The sequence below is a fragment of the Prunus persica genome, chromosome G1 (assembly GCF_000346465.2).
Source record: "Prunus persica cultivar Lovell chromosome G1, Prunus_persica_NCBIv2, whole genome shotgun sequence".
Lineage (NCBI taxonomy): Eukaryota > Viridiplantae > Streptophyta > Magnoliopsida > Rosales > Rosaceae > Prunus > Prunus persica.
The window spans coordinates 25,763,354-25,787,377 of NC_034009.1; the positions used below are offsets into that span (position 1 = coordinate 25,763,354).

Here is a 24,024-nt window from a genome sequence, read left to right on the forward strand (position 1 = left end):
TGTCTTACAAGTGATTGAGCAAGCCTATTTATAGGCAAAGTAAAAGGCTTCTAACGGAGACATAATGATTTCTCCCCAACATTATAATTTCATCTTTTGACTAATCATCCCACTTCTAACACCATCATTTCTTCTTTTGACTACCATACTCAGCACCATCATTTTTCTTCCATCATTTCTCTTTATGTGGGCTTCACCAATATTATTTACAACACTCCCCCTTGGAGACCACAAATGACATGTCGGTTGCATCATTAAAGATTTGCTTGGAGAAAACCCAATGAGGTAGAAAACTGATGGAATGAAGAAGATTACAGTAATCAGTGCAGCATAGTTTTGGATGCTCCCCCTGATGAATATCTCCCCCTGATATCTTCATGATTATCTTTTTGGAGCGAAAATCTTTTGGAGTGAGTGGAGGATGTAGCCATCAACTATTCATATAGTTGAGTGAGTAAATATATTTCTAGTGAACTATCTCTATGTAAATCATAGAAATTTCCAGAGTCCGCGTTTTCAACAAAATCAGGGCTATTTGTAAGTTTACTCGAAGCTCTCAGGTATAATTTTTGTGCTACACTATTATTTATACTACTAACCATTGTATAATATATATATATGAAAAGTTGATGGTAATATAATATGCTATATCTATTCACTTTTCTATTACTAACTACTAACAAAAATGGACCCTTGGTAATACTAAACATATTATCAGTGAGAGACCGTTACTAATACTAACATTTTTCTTATTTTATTCGGTGGTGGTTTTAACCCCTTATTTATTTTAATTACTGTATGGTGTAGTTTTATTACCCATACGACAATATCTATTTAAAAGGGTGGTGCGGGTTTATCGTCCACGCCTTTACTTTTATTTAAAAGTATGGAGCAGAATTAGTACCCATACAAGCACATTTACTTTATTAAAATATGATGTGGAATTAACCCTCATACTTTATGAATTTACTTTACTACACATTTACTTTTATTTAAATGTATGGAGCAGAATTAGTGCCCATACAAGCATGTTTACTTTATCGCAAATTTAGTTTACTTAAAGTATGATGTGGAATTAACCCTCATACTTTATGAATTTACTTTACCGCACGTTTACTTTTATTTAACGTATGGTGCGGGTTTATCGTCCATATAGCAAGCAATTTATTTTTTTACTGCACATTTAATTTTATTTAAGATATGGTGCGGAATTAACGTCCATATAGCAAGAAATTTATTTTATCGCATATTTACTTTTACTTAAAGTATGATGAGGAATTAACCCTCATACTTTATAAATTTACTTTACCGCACGTTTACTTTTATTTAACGTATGGTGCGGGTTTATCGTCCATACAAGCAATTCATTTACCAATAATTTAATTTACAAGCAATTTATTTTATGGATTAATTGTATGGTATGATGAGTTTTTTTACAAGGATACAGATCAGAACCAGAAGTTTCTTGATCCTCATCATACAATTACATCAGGACTTGAAGATCCTTGATGATGATATTGATATGAGAGCTGGCAATCTCTCCAGTACTATATTTGTAAACATGTGATCGGACTTGAGGGTCCTTGATTCTTGATATGTAAATAAGGACATGGAGTTCCTTAAATGATGTAACAGTATTATATTGGTTAATAGTGCCGTATACATGAAAATAACTGTATTGGCAAATGTACTGTACACATAAATAGTGCCGTATACATGAATAGTGATGTATGCATAAATATTTACCATTTTGGGTAAACTGTCACTATTCAAAAGGGAACCTGCAGTTCCTTAAACTCATTGATGAGCAATTAAATGAGATGCCAGAAGTTCCTCAAGATATGGACAATTATGTAAGGGCTTGAAGTCCAGAAATATGTACAGAAAATTGTAAAAATGTCCATACCATGAGAATATGTGATTTTTGCTTGAGGTTCAAAATCTAACAGTGTTGAGAACCTGAAGTTCCAACAATTAAATGGACAACCCTTGAGGTATTATTGCAAATTGTGGTACGCCACATATTTCTTTGGCATAAGAGAATGATGAATTTAATAAAGTTCGATTCTGTTATAATCGACACCTCAAGGAAGAAATATATTTTGTGAATTCCGGTTGTTAAGAATACACCGTGAAATGGATAATATCAATATAAACCTCAAATGATGAATTGAGGCTCCCCACATATTTTGATATATCTGGGCCGAAAGCACATGGATTCAAATATATGAGAAATCCCGAATTTGAGGTTGTGGGTATAATATTAGTTAATGCTCTTCACTACTATATTGCGATATTATCGTAGCTTTTACTCAATTCATATTTCATGTCTATTTGAAAAAAGGCGAATAAATTCTGAGTTTGTGTTTAGCCCAGGCCAAAAGTTCCGGGCTCCCATACGTTGAAATATGAAATTTGGGAGAGTCGATGTGGTTATTTGAACCTATAAGGCACAAGGTTCCAAACCGTCATTTTGAAAAGATGTAAAAACCACAAGTGCAAGTTTAAGAATGTGCGCAATTATTATAACAGGCAAGGAGCATACAACATATAGATTTTTTCCACCTGCAATGAAGGTGCAGGCCCTGTAAAATCTATAAAAATACATTATGTTCTGGAAGCCTCTGAAGGAAGAGGACGACGCCTCTTAAGTTTAGCCATGAGCCTCTCGTGGTCTCCCAAAATTCTTTCATTGGAGACCTGCAGCATGTCTAGCCTTCTCAGTGTATCAACAGAGTACGAACTCACCAGTTTCAACAAGGCATTATTCTCTCCTTTAAGTTTCTCAACCTCCTGTTGAGACTCATGAAGCATTCTTTGAAGAGACGAATTTTCAGTTGTTAGCCTCTCAACCTCGTTTTCTCTAGCACGCAAACGATCAGCCATGTTAGAAACAGAAGCAGCACTCTGAATGCTAAAAGCCATTGAGTCATCAATAGCCTCTTCCTCAGATCTCCCTGTCAACAATATTTCATCCATTGGAATAATGAAATTCCTAGCTACTATGACAGCAGTAGCATCATTCATCATCACAGAATCATTAACTGTGAGATGACGATTTTGGGATACAAAGGATGGACGCCAAACTTTGGCATCATTGGTAGTTGTGGGAGCATTCAAATTGAAATAATTTGGGCAGGAAGAAGAGAAAGCCATTTTAAGAAGGTTTAGAAGAAAGTCTTAGAAAAACTAAAGTTTCAGAAAATGAAGGAAGTTGAGTTGAAACGCAGTTGCTCCAATCAAGTTTTGCAAAGGCAATATCTATAGGAGGAAATATGGCTACAGTTTCCAGGATCCCAATATTATCTCAGATCCCCATATTCTCTTTTTCTTTTCCAGATTCCAAAACTTCGCGCGGCCTCCATTAATGTTTGTCGGCACTTTCGGCGTTTTCAAGTATTATTTTCGTCAAAGCCGATCTTGCTTTGCGGATTTCACGGAGCTACTTTTTTTCAAAAGTACCCCGAGAATCTCGCAATTTTCCTATGGTTAATTTGAAATTCACCGGTTCTACCCATTCCTCTTATTTGTGTATAAATGTGTTACTAACGAAATTTTCTTTGCAGAAGACATCCAGTTTTCTCCAAAACTAGTGATGCGATATCTACTTATTTTTCTTATCAGTAAGCACTCAATATGCTCGAGAAGCAAGACTATCTCTGATCATCCATTCAGGAAGCGAGACTATCCCTGATCACGTTTCCGCTACATTAGGAAACTGTGAATGCGATCTTATGCTCTAATCTCCGGAAGTCCTTCTAGACTAGGAGAAATGAGAGCTTATTGTCTGCTCCCACCAGCTTCCTTCCCTGATTGCTTATCTTACCTTGCAATCAATATCACATTTTTTTTGCATTTTTTCTCTTTTTGTAACTCTCTGTTCATAAGAGACTTTATTTCTTTAGAATGAACATCTGAAGAAAGAGTCCATGAAGTGATCCTAACTCTGAGGGTTATTTGTTTTGACAGAGGCAAAAGAGTTGTGATTTTTGCTCTTGCAGGATATAACTAGATCATCAAGCGCTACATTATATTTACTGGGCCGATACGAGCTTGAATGATACTTGAGAAAAGTTTCTCCCACCTAAGGATGTAAGCAATACTTGTGTTGTTTTATGCTTATATACTTATTTGATATTTTATCTTGAAAGGTAACCAAATGGGGAGATAAGTCCGTTCCAAAAGAATGGCTTGTATGTATCCATGAATTATTAACGCAAATTTTACAGATTGCAAGTTGGATACATTGATAATACACTGCACAGATTAAAGTCCCATAAGAACAGAATATGGGTATAGCAGTGATCAATATGATGCACGCCTGTTGCGTAGCAAATGATGTGGATTGAAGTCCCGAAAGGACAATCCTTTAACATGTCAATATTGATATTGTGCACGCCTAATGCATAGCAAATTATATGGGTTAAAGTCCCATAAATTAATTGACATGTATGTACTAATCAGTGGCATGCCTGCAGCATGACAGATATATGGGTTTTAAATGTTCCAACTCCCTAAATGGAGATTTTCCACGCCCTATGTAAAATAACGCTCCATTGGAGGTTATAATCCACATTCTCACATAATAAAAGCCCCCTGAAGTGGCTTGGGTACCCAAAAGCAAAGAAATGCTTATAATTGATGCATGCGCATGCAAATGAGAATGATGGGATCATGAATTGATGAATGACAATTTTTGGTTTTGGAATAGCTACTCAAATTATCAATGGGCTGTATTAATTGGAACCACGTTCAATTATTAAATGTCGACAATATCATTGGCCAAAATGGAATGAGGTAATTCCATTATAGATGAGACACAGTATTTAACGAGGTTCGGCTATGCCTACGTCCCCGGAGAGCAGCAGCAGTAACTTTTCCACTATGTAAAATAATAGGGCTACAACTTTAGTGTTTACAATATATGTGGCTCACTAATTTTTCTCTCTTGGAGAAATTTCTCTCCACTCTATTTTTCTCTCTACTTACTCACCCTCTTTCTTCCTTCTCTTCCTTTCTTTCTTTCCTCACTCTTTCTTCTCTTCATTTTGGTGTGTCTTACAAGTGATTGAGCAAGCCTATTTATAGGCAAAGTAAAAGGCTTCTAACGGAGACATAATGATTTCTCCTCAACATTATAATTTCATCTTTTGACTAATCATCCCACTTCTAACACCATCATTTCTTCTTTTGACTACCATACTCAACACCATCATTTTTCTTCCATCATTTCTCTTTATGTGGGCTTCACCAATATTATTTACAACTTCTGTTTTCTGAGAGAATTTTAGATCAATTTAAAACCCAAAATAACAAGATGTCAGTGCGTAACAAGAGATTTTAAGTAAAGAAAAGACTCAAGTGGGACTCAAGGCGACTAGACTGGAGTGCTTTCATCAAATGATGCATGTGGGCTATTCCCATCCCAAAGGGCGGCCCGATTCGGCTTGGCCTGGTCGGGAAGAGATTCACATAGAGACTATCGCTATCCGGGACTAAAGCTAAAAGCAGAGTTGGAGCTTGGCAATGCAGTTGATCTTCTTGCAGCTGAGAGAGATGCTGGCATTGAATGAAGCTGATTCCCCCGTATTGGACAGAAAGAACCTTCTATAATGAAGAGTCGGATGTGAGGGAAAGCCCTCTAGTCGAGATCAAGTGATTAAGAGCAGTTATTTGATTCCCCCATCCTTGTATCGTTAAGTTAGGGTCTCTGTTTGATTTCCCCGCCCTAGTATCGTTAACGTCAAAAAAGAAAGAAAAGACTTAAGGCTTAAACGACGCCGTAAGGAAAAGAGTGCCGTATGGTTTCGTTGACTATCGCGAGTAGAGATATTCAAGAACGCAAATCAAACGTAAAAAGGTGGGCGAAGACCTAGAATGGAATCTGACGTGTGAAAGGCGACAATCTTGGCAACTCACATGGATCCCGCACGCCCTTGTCCTTGGTGGGAGCGCCACTGGCTGGCTGGTTGGTGTGTTCGTTACTTTTGCAACTCTCTCCTCTTCTCTTCTCTATTTCAGTTAAAGTTCCATACTTTCATCTTCATTCTCTCTCTCATAGATATATACACACAAAATATATTGAGATATACAATACCAGGCTACTTAGCTCACGATTGTCTCATTGTTCTCAACAACTCCACATAAAATGAAGGTCACTTTTCTCTGCTTCAAAAAAATCTTTAATTCTCTTTGCCATTTTTCTTTGTTATATGACTTACATTAATGCAGAATGTAAATGTGATTTGCTTTTGCAGGCGTTTCAAGTGGGAGTATGGAGTCTATGGTCAATTTGGCTATGTGGGTTGGCGTTATTTTGTCTCTCCCTGTATGCTACTCAATGCTTTCTTCCTTCCCTCAAGGATCAGATCATGAGGCCTAAGCTTAGTCAACTAGGTGCCGGCGTTTCGGAACCTCCGAGAATTATCATATTCTCAGCTCCTAGGCCGTTCACTGGTTCTGTTGGGGCTAGGCAGAATTTAGCTATTCGCTCATGGCTTGCTTTGTCCCCACAGATTGCAGTTGTGCTGTTCAGCAAAGACCCTTCTGTTGTTTCTTTCGCTGGAGCGTTTGATTCGCGGGTTTTGGTCGAACCCAACATTGATTTCACGTAAGCCAATAACTTTGTCATTCATTTCTTGCCCATCATTACTTTGTTTGAATGCAGTGCATTTTAGTTGATAGCATAGTTGTTGACTTAGCTATCTGCTAAAATGGAATGTTTCTGTAAGTTGTGTCACAGTTCTTAAAGGCCTTTTTCAGAAAAGCAGATTTTTTTGTCTTTTCTGCTGTGTTTTCTTTGTTTTGGTTGTATGTTAATAGTAAATTTCTGGTGATTGGTTGAATTGAGGAGAAAAAAAAGGTTTTCAAAATGAACCTAGAAGGTGGCTTATATAATTCAGAAGAGTCTAGATGAGGAGTACAAAGTATGTTGCTTTATTTCCAGAGATGGTTTTTGAGGATTAGTTCGGGCTTAAGGAAATCCTCAAGGAGTAATGGAGTGGAGCTAGAACTATCGTATATTTATTGCCATCTGATACATGTTTGTATGGGTCTAGGTTCCTCGGTACCCCATTTTTTCATTCGATGATGGCAAGATCAAGGTCATTTTCATCAGACATTTCTGTTCTGGTTGATCCTGAAACCATTGTTTTACCTGACTTCATTTCCACCATGAATTATGCTTACAAACTTGACCATGATTGGCTTCTAGTTGCTTCATCACGAAATGTGTCCGACCTCCCATTCTACTTGGTTGAGGATGGAAAGCATTGGCGAAGAGAGAATGGGAAATTGATGACGACAAAGGAGGTACGAAAAAAACTTATTCCAGGCTAAAAATTTGATGGTCACAACTCCATTGATATTGTGCACTCTTCCATCAATTGCAGGAGATTTTTGGGCAGAGTTGGCAGTCGACTCTCTGTGAAGGAAAGCTGCTTATGGCATGGAATAACAAAGATCTTCCCCTACATTCTGGAGTGCTTCCTCCTTTCTTGCATGGTAGGGGGGTGCACAACAGTTGGGTCGTCAGTGAGGCCTTGTCGTCTGAGCTTAGGTTTGTATTTGATGCCAGTTGGACAATCTCAAGCTTCTATCTAGTTGATCAGGAACATCAGACTGACTGGAATGTCGGAGGTTCCAATGCTTCAAATTTTGAAAGAAGCTGGGAATATGCTGGAAATTCTCATATTGGGGCACTATATGGATCATTGTCTTATCACGAAATTAATTACCGTAGCCTAGTAAAACTTTTGAAATGTGACGGGCAATATATTTTTGTCAATACAACGGAAAACATCGTTTGTCCGACGGTATACCAGAGTGCAGGGAGATTATGGAAAGGATGGATATTGCGTTTCGGGTGGAAGAAGAACACTTTGGCTTGGGCTGAGGGTGTTAAATCACCAGGCCAGTTATCAGACTGTTCTCAGATGGTTCCAACAAAGCATACGAAACCATTAGACCTTCCATTCTCTTTAGAGACACTTCTCTCGTTCAATGCAGACAAAAATAACACAATTGTGCTTACTGCTGCGGGATATAGTTACAAGGACATGCTAATGAGCTGGGTGTGTAGATTGCGCCAACTGCAGGTCACAAATTTTATCATTTGTGCCCTTGACCAGGAAATATACGAGTTTGCTGTCTTGCAGGTAGTTTATTAAATCTTGTTTATTTATTTCCAGTTCTCTTCTTGTTTCACTTGAATGTGTATGTCCATTCTTATACACAAAGCATGCCAGCATGCACATGCATGGACAGATAAATAAGTAAACGATACATATCGGTTATGATTCAAAGCAGGCTGAGTTTCGGTAGTAGATCAAAGATAAAGAGTCTTTATTTACTAAACTTGAAGCTAGTCTGAATTCTAGACTGATCTCCGAATGTGTTCATAAATTTGACTGTCTATTCCCGTTACTGTTAGGGCCTGCCTGTTTTCAGGGATCCATTAGCTCCAAGTGAGATCAGCTTCAGTGATTGCCACTTCGGAACAAAATGTTTTCAGAAGGTGACAAAAGTGAAGTCCAAAATGGTTTTGAAGATACTGATGATGGGTTACAACGTGCTTCTTAGTGATGCGGATGTATATTGGTTTAGAAACCCGCTGCCATTGCTCTACTCTTTTGGTCCTGCTGTTCTTGCAGCTCAGTCTGATGAATTCAACAAAACAGGTGCATTTTGTGTAAATGGTCACTCTTATTTCCAATGATATAAGCACGTAGTACATATATGCAGTGATATCTCCATCCGTACGACTATTTAGCTATTAAATCCAATGCCCTAAACCCCTCTGTGGTATTGCTCTGTATGCAGGACCAATTAACTTACCTAGGCGGTTGAACTCTGGCTTTTACTTTGCCCGTTCTGATGGTTCGACAATTGATGCTATGAAGAAGGTGGTGGCACATGCAGCAACTTCAGATCTATCTGAGCAGCCAAGCTTCTACGACACACTATGTGGAGAAGGGGGTTCCAATCGTGTGGGTGACGATAGATGCTTGGAACCTGAAACAAATCTGTCCGTCCATTTCTTGGACAGAGATCTCTTCCCAAATGGTGCATATCTGGACCTGTGGCAGAGAAAAAAAGTGAGAGCAGCCTGTGTGAAGCAGGGTTGTTTTGTTCTCCATAACAATTGGATCAGAGGGAGACTGAAGAAGTTAGAAAGGCAGGTTTTATCAGGTTTATGGGAATATGATACTAGTACAAGGATGTGTCAGCACCATTCCAAATTAGTAAAAAAAGTTTGAGACCCAATTGGTGGTTTGTTATAATCATTAGTGACTCACTTCGGTTTTCACATCCAACAATGATAAAGAAACTATTCCTTCTCTCATGTTTGCAACTATGAGAGCCTTGGTTTCATCACAGCTTCCTCTGAAAGGGAATATTAAATTAAGGAGAGCCGGCCATGAAAAACAGGAATTACCGTCTGTGGCTAATGCTTAATAATATCAAGGCAATAGAATGATCAGAATCCCCACCAGTGGACTATGTTGAAACAGTTTGGTCAGGCTTCTTTTAATTGTGGCTATGCTGAAGAGGTTCATCCAGTTGTTAGGCCTAGCCTGGAATACCGACAGTGGAAGACACAAACAGTTGAAAGGATCTACCATAAATGAACGATCTGCAAGTAAGGAAGTAGGAGCTCCCATATCATTGGACTTCAGTTTACAGTCGAAGAATATTTTTGTGAGGATAGTCCACGCAGGTGGGCGAGAGGAGCTGTATCAGAATGTAGTTCCTGCATCTCTGTTGATGGAAAAGTATCCTGGGATGTGCGTTGCCCGCCCAGAGGTGTTCAAAAATCCTCAGGAGTCCCTTTTAGGGCCAGAGGAGAGCCTTTTGCCTGGTCAGAAGTATTATATAATACCAACTACTACAGTGCAGAAAATTAAGCATAAACATGAAAAGAAAGCTAGGGCCAAAGAACCTGCTGAAGGCAAAGAGTCTCCAGATGGGATCATTGTGAATGCAGGAGGTTGGGACACAGATGAATCTAGTTGCTCTGATAAAGACTATTATATCTCCAAGGAAAGGTGGTCAAAACGTTTACGGAGAAAAGGTATTAGAGGAAAGAAGCCTTTTGTTCCCCCACTCCCGAAGACTAAATCATGTAGAGGATTGGGATGGGAGCCAAGTCTCACTTCTGTACAAGAGCTTTCTCCATGACTTTCTGTAAACTATCAACCTTGCGCTCGTATTCTGGTACGTGGTTGAATTGCTACTGCAATATTTTGGTTCCATGAAAAGTCTGAGAGAGATGTAACAAAAAAATTTATACACCATAAATAATTAGTGTGCGATTTCCAGCACTATATTCTATAGACATGCCGTTTTAAAGACTAGATTAGTCGTGTACCATAATTATAGGAGTTGTTTTCAACAAATTTTCACTGTCAGACTCTCACAATATATTGATGTCTCCCTGAAAACAGAAAAATATTTTTTGTTTGTTAAAACTGTTATTGCCAAAATAGTGCATCTAGGGGTTGTGTTTTCTATATGTAAGAGTTGTACTTGAGCTGCATAGTTAACCAACATGGTGGATCATCCTTGAATTTTTTTGGGATATGTTCCCTTTTTGAAAATAAAAGGCATTTTTGTAGGTAGATGCTTCCTTAAAGAACATACATGTCTAATAAGCTTGAGCAAGGATTCCGTATATGTGTATGGCAGTATAGGATACTCAAACAGAAGAAACACCAGAGTGTAGAATTCAAGAAGAAAAAGGCTGTGAGCACAAGCAAGATCTTTAGTTCCACAAATCTGTAAAAGAAGTGGTGTTTTTTAATTAATGACTTACATCAACTGTCCATCACTTCTATCTTCAAATGTACACTCACAAAATATAAGACAAAAGCTTGGTAAGGATCCATGTGTAGACAACAGAAAAGAAAGCACCAGCTGGAATTGTCACAGCCCAAGAAGCCACAATTTCCCTCACTGTTTCTGCTCTAACTCTATTAAGCCCCCTTGCAAATCCCACCCCCATGACTGCACCCACCAGAGTATGAGTTGCAGAGATCGGTAGTCCCAGCTTTGATGCAAATAGAACCACAGATGCTGCAGCAAACTCAGCTGCAAATCCTCTAGTTGGTGTCAGTTCTGTAATCTTCTTCCCAATCGTTGCTATTACCCTATACCCCCACATAGTGAGGCCTGCTACAATTCCAAATCCTCCCCATGCTAGAACATCAGTTGGAATAACAATCTCAGCTCCACTGGCACCGCCATGAAGAATAGATAAGGCAGCAGCCAAAGGACCTATTGCATTGGAGACATCATTCCCACCATGGGCAAATGACATGAAGCAGGCTGAGAGGATTTGCATGTATCCAAAGACCCCATATACTATTTCCAACTGGGTACCCGTTGGACCTGCAATATCAGAGAGAAACCCAATGTTTTTTGGGTGGATGGTACCCTCTTTTTGCTCTGCTTCTGATGATGTGGACTTGAGGAGGAGATGACCTAGCTGCTTTCGGATAATTCTGTATACAAGGACTGCACCTGCAATTCCACAGGCTAGAGCCCGGGCCAGAGCCAAAGCCAAGTTTTCTCCAAGAGGAAAGGCTGCGAATGAGATTCCACTCACTCCCACGAATACAGCAATTGGTGCTGCTGCAGCTGCAGCTTGTCCAGGATTTGGAGCACTATACACAAACTGAAAGGAACAGAGAAGAAGAAGAAGAATTGTAAGCAATAAGAAGTGTACTTTCAATTTTTGAACAGAAAATCAGGTTCTGTAAAATGCTAAGACTAAGACTTAGACATATAGAGTGATGCTTAGGGCTTATGTTTTGAATTAATTTGGAAATAAAAGAAACCATGTTTTTTCTAACCAAATTATATAGTCTTTGGTAATAAGATCGGTTAAAGGTTACAAGCGAAACAAAGATGTGGTAGCCTTTCTTCTAGGAACCATTAATTAGCAGGTAAATTCTTGTATGTTATCATAAGCCAACGCCATACCCATATATGATATAAGGCAGAGGATCATTTGACAGTTCCATCTCCAAGGAAGGGGAACATACCCTACGAATGCATTTGTATACAAGAAAGGACACCAGTGCTCCCATGAACGGTGAGACAACCCATGAAGAAATCACTCTTGCCAATGAGCTCCAGAAGACAGCACCTGCTCCCCCATAGACAAGTCCAAACCCAACCATCGATCCTACTATACAGTGCGTTGTTGAGACAGGCCAGCCATAATATGATGCAACCTGACTAGCAGAAAACAATTAGTGGTGGATGGAAGAAAGAACAGGAGAATGTAGCATATAGGTGCACAACTAAATCCAGGGGGAAACATATGCAGCATATAAATGAACAACCAAATTCAAAGTCCTTGTTTTTTTCTTTTTCTTTCTGAAACAACTACACTCAAAGTCAAGCTTAAATTGAGTTATATGTATAGAATTTATTTGTTTGTCAAAGTAAGCGCATGGAAGAGTATATTGTTGCTTTCTTCCATAAAGGTCTCTGTCATTCTGAATGAGTTATGCTGCATGATACATAATTGCTAATGTAATACATTCATTAAGTTCGAAAAAAGAAAACTCTATTATGCTTGTTAAATAAGAGAAATTTTAGTGTGGCGGTCATACTCCGTGGTATTACTATTTTGATCATAAAACCCCATTACTAAAGAAGATTCGGAGGGTGAATCATCCTAAGACAGAGAAGCTTCCCTTCACACGCATTTGATTGAAGAGACCAGCTCTTACCGTTTTCCAATGTCATTGTATGCATGTATCAAGGAAATCTTGGTTCGATGATTTTGAGGGACAACTCATTCATGTAGGTCATCGATCAAGCGAAACACAAAACCACAAAATACATGCAGTGGAAGTTTGTTCTTATTATTGCACAATGGTTAAACATTTATAAATATCTAATAGCCGTCCATTCTGTCCTGTCTGGGTAACATATTCCAGAAGTTGGTCCATAAAAGTTAGTTTAAGTAACCCAACAAAAGGACCAAGATATTGAACTCAACATAACTAGGCCTCCTCCATGATCCACACAAAGTTAGTTTAATACTAATTAATTTAGTTTGATTTCTTTCAATAAGCCATGAGAATTCTACCAAATCCAGAAATGCTCTTTGCTAGTATCTCCCCTTTTTGTCTCATGGGAATTGAATATGTTAATCCCATAACTAACTTAGACAGAACTGAGATAGAAATAAAAACAGAGGAAGAACAATATTATACCTGCAACCAAGTACCAGCAGCAGCAAGCGAAGAAAGCAAGCCAGCAAAGAGCAGAGTGTCTTTGCCCTGAAACACATTAGCAACAAGAATGCCCTTTTGCATTGTGCTTGTCACATGAGTCCCCATAAAAAATGCTCCTGAGAATTCCAACACTGCAGCAGTTACAACAGCCTGCCTTAGCGTCAATGCTCCTGAACCCACCGAAGTCCCCATGGCATTGGCCACGTCATTGGCTCCAATATTCCAAGCCATGTAGAAACCAAACAACAGCGTTGCATAAGACAACATCTTGGTCTTCAAGGCCATGCCTTGCCACAGAGACTTCATGAAAAATGGAAGACTCAGAGCTGCAAATACTATGCATATGGAAATGGCTGAAGCTGTGCGGGAAGATATGTGGAAGGCCTGAGCCATTCCAGGCGACTCAGCTTGGTCCTCTGTTTTTGCATTCTCGTGATGTTCTTCAGCTTTGGCATCTTGGTTTTGCTGTTTTTCACCTTCCGCTTCTGCAAAAGAAGATAAACTGGCAAAAGGCTGTGTGATTTTCGAGTTGTTTAGCCTCAAAATGGGGAGAAAAGACTTGGGCAGTGGTGTTTGGGGCCTGAGAAAGTTTGTCTCTTTCCTTGGGAAGTGGGTTTCAGTTGAAAAGGAAAAAGAGCGGTGCTTTGGGAGATAGAGATGAGAATTGTGGAGAAGAAATGCTTCTGGTGTGATGGTGTTCCTTGCAGAAGATAGGCAATAAGAAGGAGTCATTTCTTAGGTGAAGAAAGAGGGCAGAGAGAGTGAGGAACAGAGAGGGTGGAGAATCCAAAGGGGATTATTCAGGTGGATTCTTGGCCATGGAATTTGGTGAGGGAGAGGAGGAGAATGGAGTAGGTGGTGGTAGAGGAACAGAGGAGTGTGCATTTTTGAGTTGGATATGATTTTTTTTCTTTTAATTTTTTTTTGGTTGGAAAGAAAGGCAGGTAAGAGTGGATTTGGCTGCTTCCTTTCTTCGATTGGGACGAGTGGTGGTCCTATTTCTTGAGAGACTTCTCACCACCACTCACATATATTCCCTGGTCAATATTCAGAAAAATTAGAGTTTATGAAAAAATGAGGGGAAGAAAAAAGAGAATATATCAAGCACACCACCATATCTACTAGAGATGATGGTGTTTCTCCTTATGGCATTGTGGTGGGCAACTTGATCAACTCCAATTCTGGTCTATTTTTAGAACACACATAACATATTGTTAGATAGAATAAAAAGCTTGTATTCAAGTAGTTAATATTCTTTCAACATTAACTACTTGATTACAAGTGAATATGGATATGTTGGTCTATTCTTCACAACTACAATATCGAATGTCTCAAACAAATAAAAAAAGAATATGAATATTTTTTATTACTAGAATTGGATTTGATTAAGAGGTAGGATTGAATTGCATTTGATTACATTGACTTGGAATGATAAATATCATTCATTAGCACTAGTGTTCCGAATTTGAATCATGGCTCCCCGGTCTGGGGTCCAAGATCAAAGAGTTGGAACTTGGAGTAGTGAGTTATATCTGCACAATCCTAATCTCTTGGACTACAGAAGTCTAAGAGATTCGTGGTCACTCACCGTTGGATGTAAATTCATCGGTTCATTAACTCTTGTACTCTTTTTAAGAATTTTTTTTGAACAATCCAATGATGGGTGACCACAATCTCTTAAACCCCTATGGTCTAAGAGATCGGGGCTGTATATCTGTATTCATTTTTTTAACACCAAACATGGTATTGGATGAAGCTGATCAAATCCTGCAACTTTTTTCACCAACCAAACAAGGCCCGGACAAAGGATAGCTTCAAAGTTTCAAACCCCTGGGCCCAAGAGAACACAAATATGTTTGGGCCGAGCCTGACCACACAAGTCAACAAACCGAGCCAAGTCTGTAGCAAGCCCTAAAGTAAAAACTTATTTTTCATTATGCTAAACGCATGAGTGATTGGGCCTCACAAACAGATAACAACCCAAGCCCATGACAATATCTAGGGCCCATCAGTGCTCCAATTATGTAAGCCTACGACCTTATTAGGCGACCTCACAATACAAAATGGTCGAAACTTAAGTTTGAAAGTTGCTAGTTCTGTTTTAGCAAATTCCGACCTTCCATCAATCACAGGTTCAAGGAGCTTTTATCGAAACATGAATTGACTTTGGTCAAAGGTGAGGGATGAGAACCGCAAACACAATTCTAAACCACCGATGTCGACGTAACCCTAAATCCTAAATCCTAAAAGAAAAGTCCAAAAACGCAACACAAGAAGGACGCGCATTCCCATTGTACTAGAATATGCTTGCCTTATATACCAAGCATATAGTATATTGGAAAATTAAAGTGGTCTCTCTCCTGGGTCAAAAAGGTCGTGCATCCAATCATGTAGAGATTCCTTGATTTTGGACGGCTTGGAGCTTTATGCTGCTTCCTATCCTATGTCATCCCTCCCTCCCAACTCCCTACCCTTTTTCTATGGTTCAAAGCAAAGTACTTATTATCTCCACACACTAAGAGCAACTCCACTCATAAGGGCTAAGTTTAAAGCAAGGGCAAGCAAGGGCTGCCACTATTCACATAAATAGTGGTAGCCTTGCTATTTGTGGTTCTATCCATGAGGGCTAAGTCTAGGACAAATCTAAGGCAAATACTATTCATTGTACTTTATTTCCTATTTTTTTATACTTTAAACCATTAATTTTGATAATATTTTGTAATTAAATTTTCAGATAATATTTTTGGTTATCACGTGTCCATTATTTTTCAAAAAAGATTTTCGAATGAGAATCTCGATTGCCACGTGTCTTATTCCAGATAAAATTTTTGGATATTCATTAAAAAAAATTATAATATCAGATTTCAGATAACATTTTCACCATCTAAAATTGTGCCACGTGTCCCATGTCAGATAAGATTTTCATATATTTAAAAAAAAAATTATAATCTCATATTTTAGATAAGATTTTCATCCTCTAAAATTGTGCCACGTGTCATCTCTATCTTCTGAATCCCTCTATAAAACTACACCATCAACTCATACCTCTCACACCATTTCTTATCTATTCCTTCATTTCTCAGATTTTACAAAACACATTCTACTCTCAATGTCAAACTTGAGGAGGGTGTTAGAGAGGCAACAGAAAGAAAAGGAAGAAATCCGGCGTAGACGTGCTGAAGAAGATCGGGACGCCGATGAAGAAGAGGAACAAATGCTTGCAGCAGCGGTGTGTATGCTTAATCAATCAAGGCAATACCGTCGTCCTCGTGCCCCAAATGTGGACAGACGTAGAGAGTCTCGAGGTAAGAATCTCTTGGAGGATTACTTTATCCCAAATTCGTTATATCCTGCTCATAAGTTTCGAGAGAGATATAAAATGCAGCCATATTTGTTTCAAAAAATCATGCATGATTTTTTTAATTACGACACATACTTCATTCAAAAGCATGATGCTGTTGGAGTTTTGGGTCTTATCCCGGAGCAAAAACTTACAGCTGCTTTGCAGATGCTTGATTATGGGGCATCTGCAGAGCATGTGGATGAGATTGCAAGGATGAGAAAATCAACTATCCTAGAGTGCTTGGTGAGATTCTGTGATGCAGTGAAAAATTTGTACACGAGGGAGTACCTTCGCAAACCCACGCTGAGGGACCTGCAAAGGTTACTACAAAAAGCAGAGGCTCGAGGTTTCCCAGGCATGATTGGAAGCATTGATTGCATGCACTGGCAGTGGAAGAATTGTCCTACTGCTTGGCAAGGAGAGTACAGGAATCGAAATGTCCAAAAAAGTATAATTTTGGAGGCCGTAGCTTTATTCGACTGTTGGGTTTGGCATGCCTTCTTCGGGGTTGCCAGATCTCAGAATGACCTCAATGTCCTTGGTCAATTCTCGGTGTTCGACGGGATATTGTGAGGTCATTCCCCCAGGTCACGTACCAAATCAACAATACCGTATACTCTGGTGCGTACTACCTTGCCGACGAAATTTATCCTAGGTGGACGACATTCGTGAAAACAATTCTGAATCCCCAATCCGAGAAGGAAAGAAGCTTTGCTTTCTTTCAAGAAGGTTACAGGAAAGACGTAGAAAGGTGTTTCGGTATCTTGCAAGCTCGTTGGGCAATTATCAGGGGTGCTGCTCGGATGCTAGACGAGGAGGTACTGCGAAGTATTATGATGACTTGCATCATCCTCCACAACATGATTGTGGAGGATGAGTATGACTACGATGCTCCAGAGGTGTTTGAACCCGATCCCATGAACACGGTGTTGACAAGAATATATGAAAGGCCGATGAGACCAAATGGACTACCAATGGAGGTTCGGGATGGTTGATTCAACAACCCCATGATTGATCGTTATAAAGAAATGCAATCTTCATATGTTCACGTGAGACGTCAAGTTGACTTGATCGAGCACTTGTGGGAGATGAAAGGCAATCACAATGGATGAAGTCAAGATTAGTGCTTTGTTTTTAATTATGCTTTATATTGTGTGTGGTGTTTTTTGGAATTATGCTTTTTTTATTATTATTATGCTTTTATGTATGATTTGTTTTGTGTGTTGTTTGCAATAAATTAAGGTTTGTTTTTAATTAATCTTTGTTTTGATGCTCAAATGTTTTTAATAAATAGTCATATTATTTAATGCTTTTTTTATTTAATGAAAAGGAAACAATACAATAAATTAAAGGATAATACAACAATACAACAATACAACAATACAACATATGGCAAAGGTGTTTCAATAAAACCTAATGGTTTTCATCATTTAACCAATCTGTATTGCTAGGTCCGTCGTCATGGAAAAGTTTTCTTCTCATCACATCCCTTCGTCTATGCTTTCAATAGGCCTTTGTTTCAGGAGACATATGGCTCGTATCCATGGCCATGATTCTCATCTCTCTATCATCCATGTCTTTGTCTTGTGCCTGCTGCTGTTGAATTATAAATGCTTCATCTCGTGCCTTATCTACTTCATCTCTTTTCAAGTCTCTCTCAATTCTTAGTGAGGTGTTCTTAGCTATTTGCTCCAATAATTGTACACATTCATTGTTTGAAGTGCCCCCTCTCTTGGCCTTTGCCGCCTTTCTCTCAATAGGTCTTGGCAGACGTGGGAGTGGTGACTCCGTTTCCATTTGGGAGTCCAACAGCGAATCGGTTGATGGTGAATCGTGAAGCGGCGTCTCATTCAACACAACCGTTGGACCGGTGGGAATAATTTTGAATCTTGAACAATCCTTCACAACTTCCCAACATTGAAAATGCACGAAACTTTTTTTGCCTTGCCTCATGGCACCGAACCACATTTGTGCTTGTATGATCTATTAAAAATAAATAATTGGAAGTGCAAGAAAAAAAATTATTATGCAAGAAAATATAAACTATTTTGAAATGCAATAATGAAATTGATTATGCAAGAAAATATAGACAAATTGGAAATGCAAAAAGAAAAAAAAAAATTATGCAACAAAAAGACATAGAATATGCAATAAAAAAAATTACATTAAATTTATTAAAATGACAATTATAAATATTTTACCTCATCAGATAGATTTTGACCGCTTCGAATGTTCTCCCTTGCTTTTGTCAAGGCATTTCTCCATTTTCCTGACTCTTTATTCAGAAGTTTCCATCTACTAGACAAGGCCATTTCGGTCCGAATGGAACCCGATCTTTGACAAAATTCTCCATGAATTTTGCTCCACATATGATGGAACTTCATCTCATTGCCCGTGATAGGGTCATGACTAACGTTCACCCAAGACTGACACAACGCAATATCTTCATGAGTTGACCACGAGCCTCCGGTTTCGACAGAAGATGCTATTTATTTTTTTTTAATACAAATGGAAAGTAGTAGAAAAATGTGAGTGGAGAGTAAAAAATATTGGAAGGAGAAGAGTTTGTATGGAGAATTGGTGTTGGAAGTGAAAAATGTGAGTGGAGAGTAAAAAATATTGGAAGGAGAAGAGTTTGTGTGGAGAATTGGTGTGGGAAGTGAATAATGTGAGTGGAGAGAAAAAAATATTGGATGGAGAAGAAATTGTATGAAGATTTAGTGTGGAAAGTAAATAAAATGGTTAGGTATTTATAGGGAAAAAATACAGAAATTTTTGGTATTTTTTTAAAAAAAATTCAGAATTTTTTTGAATTTTTTTGGAATTTTTTTAGCCAAAAAAAGGAGGACCGTCGGATTTCTAGAAAAAACCCATCTGAGAAGTCCGGTTGCGACACGTGTCAAATGCCCGTTGGAGTTTGTCAGCGCTGACGTCACGATGACGTCAGCGCGCGGAAGTCAAATTTTTTACCGTTGGCGCGTGTAATTCACACGTCAACGGTAAAAAAAATTTGAATTACCATGCGCTGACGTCACTCCCATCGGGCTGAAGCTCAGACGAGAATTGCCCTTGAGCCTGCCCGGGTTGGTGGAATCCACTGATTGCCCGGGCTCAATCTTGCGCACTGAAGGGGTGTTGGGCTTGCAAGGGCAGCCTTTTGCCCGATTTGTGTAGAGCGGTGGAGTTGCTCTAAGATTCCTCGTCAAGCTGAAAATCTTTAACATTTGCATTGAAATTTTGAAAGTGAGTTAACTCACTCACTCGGGTAATTAACAAAAGAAAGAATAATGGAAACTAATTAATCTGCTTGGTTTTGTTTTATATATATTCCACCTAACTTTGGTCCCGCGCCGATTTGGTCCATTTGTACATGCATGAACTACTTTTAAAAATCTAATCAATCATTTGGCAAAACAATCAAGCATATATATAGAATTCATTCGTATAAGTTAGGTGGAGGAGGCACCTTTTTTAGACTAATTAAGCGTCACAAAATTAGCATGAAATAAAACTTCTTATTTTTTTGGTTTTTTTGACATATCGATATTCTAAACTACACTATTGTACGGAAATGAGATACAACTCAAGTGTAAGGGGAGGAGTACAATACATTGGCCAACTATTCACCCACACCAAACCCACATGGTTTCTAGAGTCTACTTTTGTAATTTTAAACATAATAATGAAAGAATAAGTTCTCTTTTTTTTTTTTCGTAAAAAAAGGTTTAGAAGGAGGGGAGGCTGTCTCATCATAGGGTTAGGGCATACCAATGCCTTTTTGAGGACGATAAATTATAGAATAGTACGGTATCACCACGTCAGCTGGTGATACTTCCACTCGAAATTCGTCACGTGTATAATTTATTGACAACTAGATTTACCACTCATTTTAACTCTTATTAAATAAATTAAATAGATTTTAAAAACTTAAGAAAAAGAAAAAAGAAAACCCCCTAGAAACCATCTGCTTTATTGACGAACTCCAAAACCCCACACCCACCGTCTGCCATGACTACTGCATCACTCTTTCACAATCAATAGGAAAAATTTGATTCGGCTTTTGGTATATTTTGAAAGCTATGCAACCAAGATTGGATTCCTATTCACCTACCTCATTTGCTTTTCCTGTCAAACATGTCAATCGCCATATATCTTGTAGGACTTTGGAAACTTTTCAGATTCCTCAAAACCTTCGTATGAAATTAAATGATTCTATAAAGATCATAAACCCACCCCATCAAATCTTCAATCTAAACCCCTTGAACCCTAAACCATAATAGTGAGAAAATTCCTTGAAACCTAAACCCATAATAGAGGGGAGGGAGAGATTTAAAAAAAGAAAAAGAAAAATCGATGGGCAGCCATGGAAAAAAGTGGGGAGGAGGAGCTTTGGCGGCGAGGTGATACCGTATAATTCTATAATACTAGATAGTGACAAATTTTAAATGAAAATATCACTAGCTGACGTGATGATACCGTATAATTCTATAATACTAAATAGTGAATAAAACGATCCTTACCAACTCAATTAATTCCGTATGTAAGAATAAGTCCTTTGGTAATATACTAGCTTTAACCTTTATTATGCAATACATCCCCATATTCTTCTCTGCTAGCATAGCAGCAGTTTAATTTAAAATTCTCAAGCTTCAATGATTTCATCCAAATTCCAAAATTAATTCGAAAGTCCAAATTGGGAGAGAAGGACCATCCACACATTCAGTGAACCCCTTTGGTCCTCCACTGAGTTCAGAATCATAAGAAAGTACAAGCCTTCAACACTCAAAGCTCAGGGTCCACTGGGTCCCAACCGGACGCTGCCCATCACTTTTACCATTTCCACATCTGTGGGGAGCGTGCCAAACCCTCCACTGTGCATGCTGCCAACGCAATCACACTCTGCCACATAATAAATCGAGAAGCTTACTCCATATACTACCAGAGGTCGGCACGTGGCACAGTGGCACATTGGCACACTGGCAAAGCAACCTCAGATTCTCATCTCCAATAACACTTTACCAACTTATTGTACACAATAGAGACACTAGTTTTTTTTCTCCGATTTTAAATCACTCTTAATTAATTTAATTTATAAAGATAAAAATTAAATTTGGGTGAAAAGAACTCACTATCCTAATTAACTGGTTTTTAATTTTTATTTACTAATTAATGTCATAATTTTTTATCTACCGTAAATAAATAAGGTCTAAATCAGAGAAAACAAATAAAATGCAAACACGGCAACTTAAAATTAGTGTAATAACTTTGTGACTCTAGCATTATTCCATCATCATGAGAGTCAACTTTAACGGTAGATAGGGGTCCCCTATACAAGACATGGGTCCAATACTATATCAATATGTCGGTACACAATAGTGTAAGGTGATGATCAAGCATGTATTTTGAAAGCTCACATACCAAATTTTTAGGTACATACATGACACACATTAATCTTCCCACCACATCTATTTTGTTTTGCCTCGTCATTTTATCGGTCCCCTTCCTTGCCTAAAACGACCTTTTTTTAATTGAAAATAGCTTCGAGCTTGTCGCTGGCACGAGTGACTCATACGTTTCTGAAAACGGAACAAAATGACAGCCGACTGTTTATAAAAAAACATTGCAAGTTGGGTGTTTTTTTGTTATAGACAGGGATCGCGTCAGCATCCTAATTACAAGTATTCTCGGTGAATCTATGACACGTATAAAAGAGAGATTGCAAAATCATAATATGAATATCCAATTCCGAAATATAGCTCCACAAAAGGCATATGAAAAAGTGCGTAATTACGGAATAAGAAAAAGGGAAAAGAGCAAGACAATAGAACATGCTGCTAGTTACATTTAATTTGTTTTCCGTCCAAACTCACTCTGAATCATGTTGGTTCAGAAAACTTAAAATATTTTTACTCAAAAATTTATGCGACAAATTGGTATTCGTAGTATTATTGTTGTTTTGTAAGCTGCTCTCCACTTTGTAATTGGGAATTGGGACCTACCGAATAAACTATAATAATAATAATATGCAAGTGGCATATCATATGTAATTATGTATGATGTATGTGAATAAACCAAGCAAAGTGCATGATTCTCGCACGTAAAGGATAAGGAGATAAAGGTGGATATGCTCAGCAACTTTTGAACTATTGTGCAAAATTATTATTATTATTATTATTAAGAATTTGGAAACATGGTATAGAAGATGGTGGGAGATAGATAGAGTTTGATCCATGGCTCAAGTGGGACCCCATTGACATGTTCATCTTTCAAATTGAAATATAATTGCATGACATAATCAAGGAAAAGGACAAGGGATTAGCGGATTTTAGCATAATTTTAAGTCTAGTCTCTAGTGAGAGGTTATCCTAAAAGAGCAGATAGATAATGTGTGTTCGGATAAGGAAGTGCATGACCTTTCAATCGATTGTCATTTGTCAATGATACATATCTTTTGGACTTGCCATTACAGTTTCATTTCCAAACTGCTTACTTTGATTATGGTTTTTTCTTTTTTCTTTTTTCTTTCGGTAAAGATCGAGATTTTAATGTGATGATTTCTTACGTATTCTAAATGGAACCTCACTCTTAATTGCCACAAGAGACTGATGTGATGATGCATGTCTATGGTCCTATGGACAGCTTGCAATTGATCGATCTGGGTCCTGCTTGTATTTATGTTCAGGTGTATTGTCCATTTACTATTTGAAAATGTTATTAGAACCAAAGATGAAAATATCAGCGATTTAGATATTATTGGGCTTTCAATTTATAAATATTTCGGGATTGGGACCTATGATTACTTTTTAAACTAAAGACAAATTTCTGGGTTATTTGTTTGGTATCAAAAAATATTGATAAATATTGAGGATATCGGGAGTTATCGGGGATATATTGCAAATAAGGGGGAAGGAATAGACTTACCCTCTTATATCTGTATCGACACCTAACAAAAGGGATATATCGACCGATATTTTCATTCTTGAACCTAAATTAATATTATAAGAAATAATGAAATGAAATGCAGCTGTTTCATACTCATGAGTGCATGTTCGTTCTTATAAAATCCAGAATAACTTTCCTTATCCTGGTTTCATTATCCTTTTTTTTTTTATCTTTCTCCTCATCATTTTGTAAAATTTCAAAGAGACGGACTTCTATGTAATCTTAACATATTTTACTTATTAAATGAGGAGAAAAAATAGAAAAAATAAAGCAATAAAACGAAAGTAGCCTAAATTAGGTATGCCATGTTTAGGAGGGAGCGAACTAATAGGTCGGTCTGTTGTCATGAACCGAGATAAGCTACCTCAAAAACCCTAAAACAAAAATATCTGTCTCCAGCAAGCAGACCTACAGATTGTTTCAAATACGACCAACATTACAATGAGGAAGTTGTGTTAATTTGACACCACCCCCTTCCTCTCCTTTGTG

At 38.1% G+C, this 24,024-nt stretch overlaps 2 protein-coding genes across 2 annotated transcripts; one reads left to right on the forward strand and one right to left on the reverse strand.

Annotated features, from left to right (window-relative positions):
- LOC18790631 (beta-arabinofuranosyltransferase RAY1) lies at positions 6,028–10,422 on the forward strand. Its single transcript, XM_007226663.2, has 6 exons — positions 6,028–6,154; positions 6,258–6,610; positions 7,059–7,311; positions 7,392–8,156; positions 8,432–8,678; positions 8,821–10,422. Exons 1-6 carry the CDS (start codon positions 6,149–6,151, stop codon positions 9,255–9,257), a joined length of 2,061 nt encoding a protein of 686 aa, XP_007226725.2. The 5' UTR covers positions 6,028–6,148; the 3' UTR covers positions 9,258–10,422.
- On the reverse strand, positions 10,703–14,332 carry LOC18792760 (inorganic phosphate transporter 2-1, chloroplastic). The gene is made up of 3 exons (XM_007221930.2): positions 13,230–14,332; positions 12,045–12,236; positions 10,703–11,674 (listed from the first exon to the last, which is right to left on the reverse strand). Exons 1-3 carry the CDS (start codon positions 13,980–13,982, stop codon positions 10,850–10,852), a joined length of 1,770 nt encoding a protein of 589 aa, XP_007221992.1. The 5' UTR covers positions 13,983–14,332; the 3' UTR covers positions 10,703–10,849.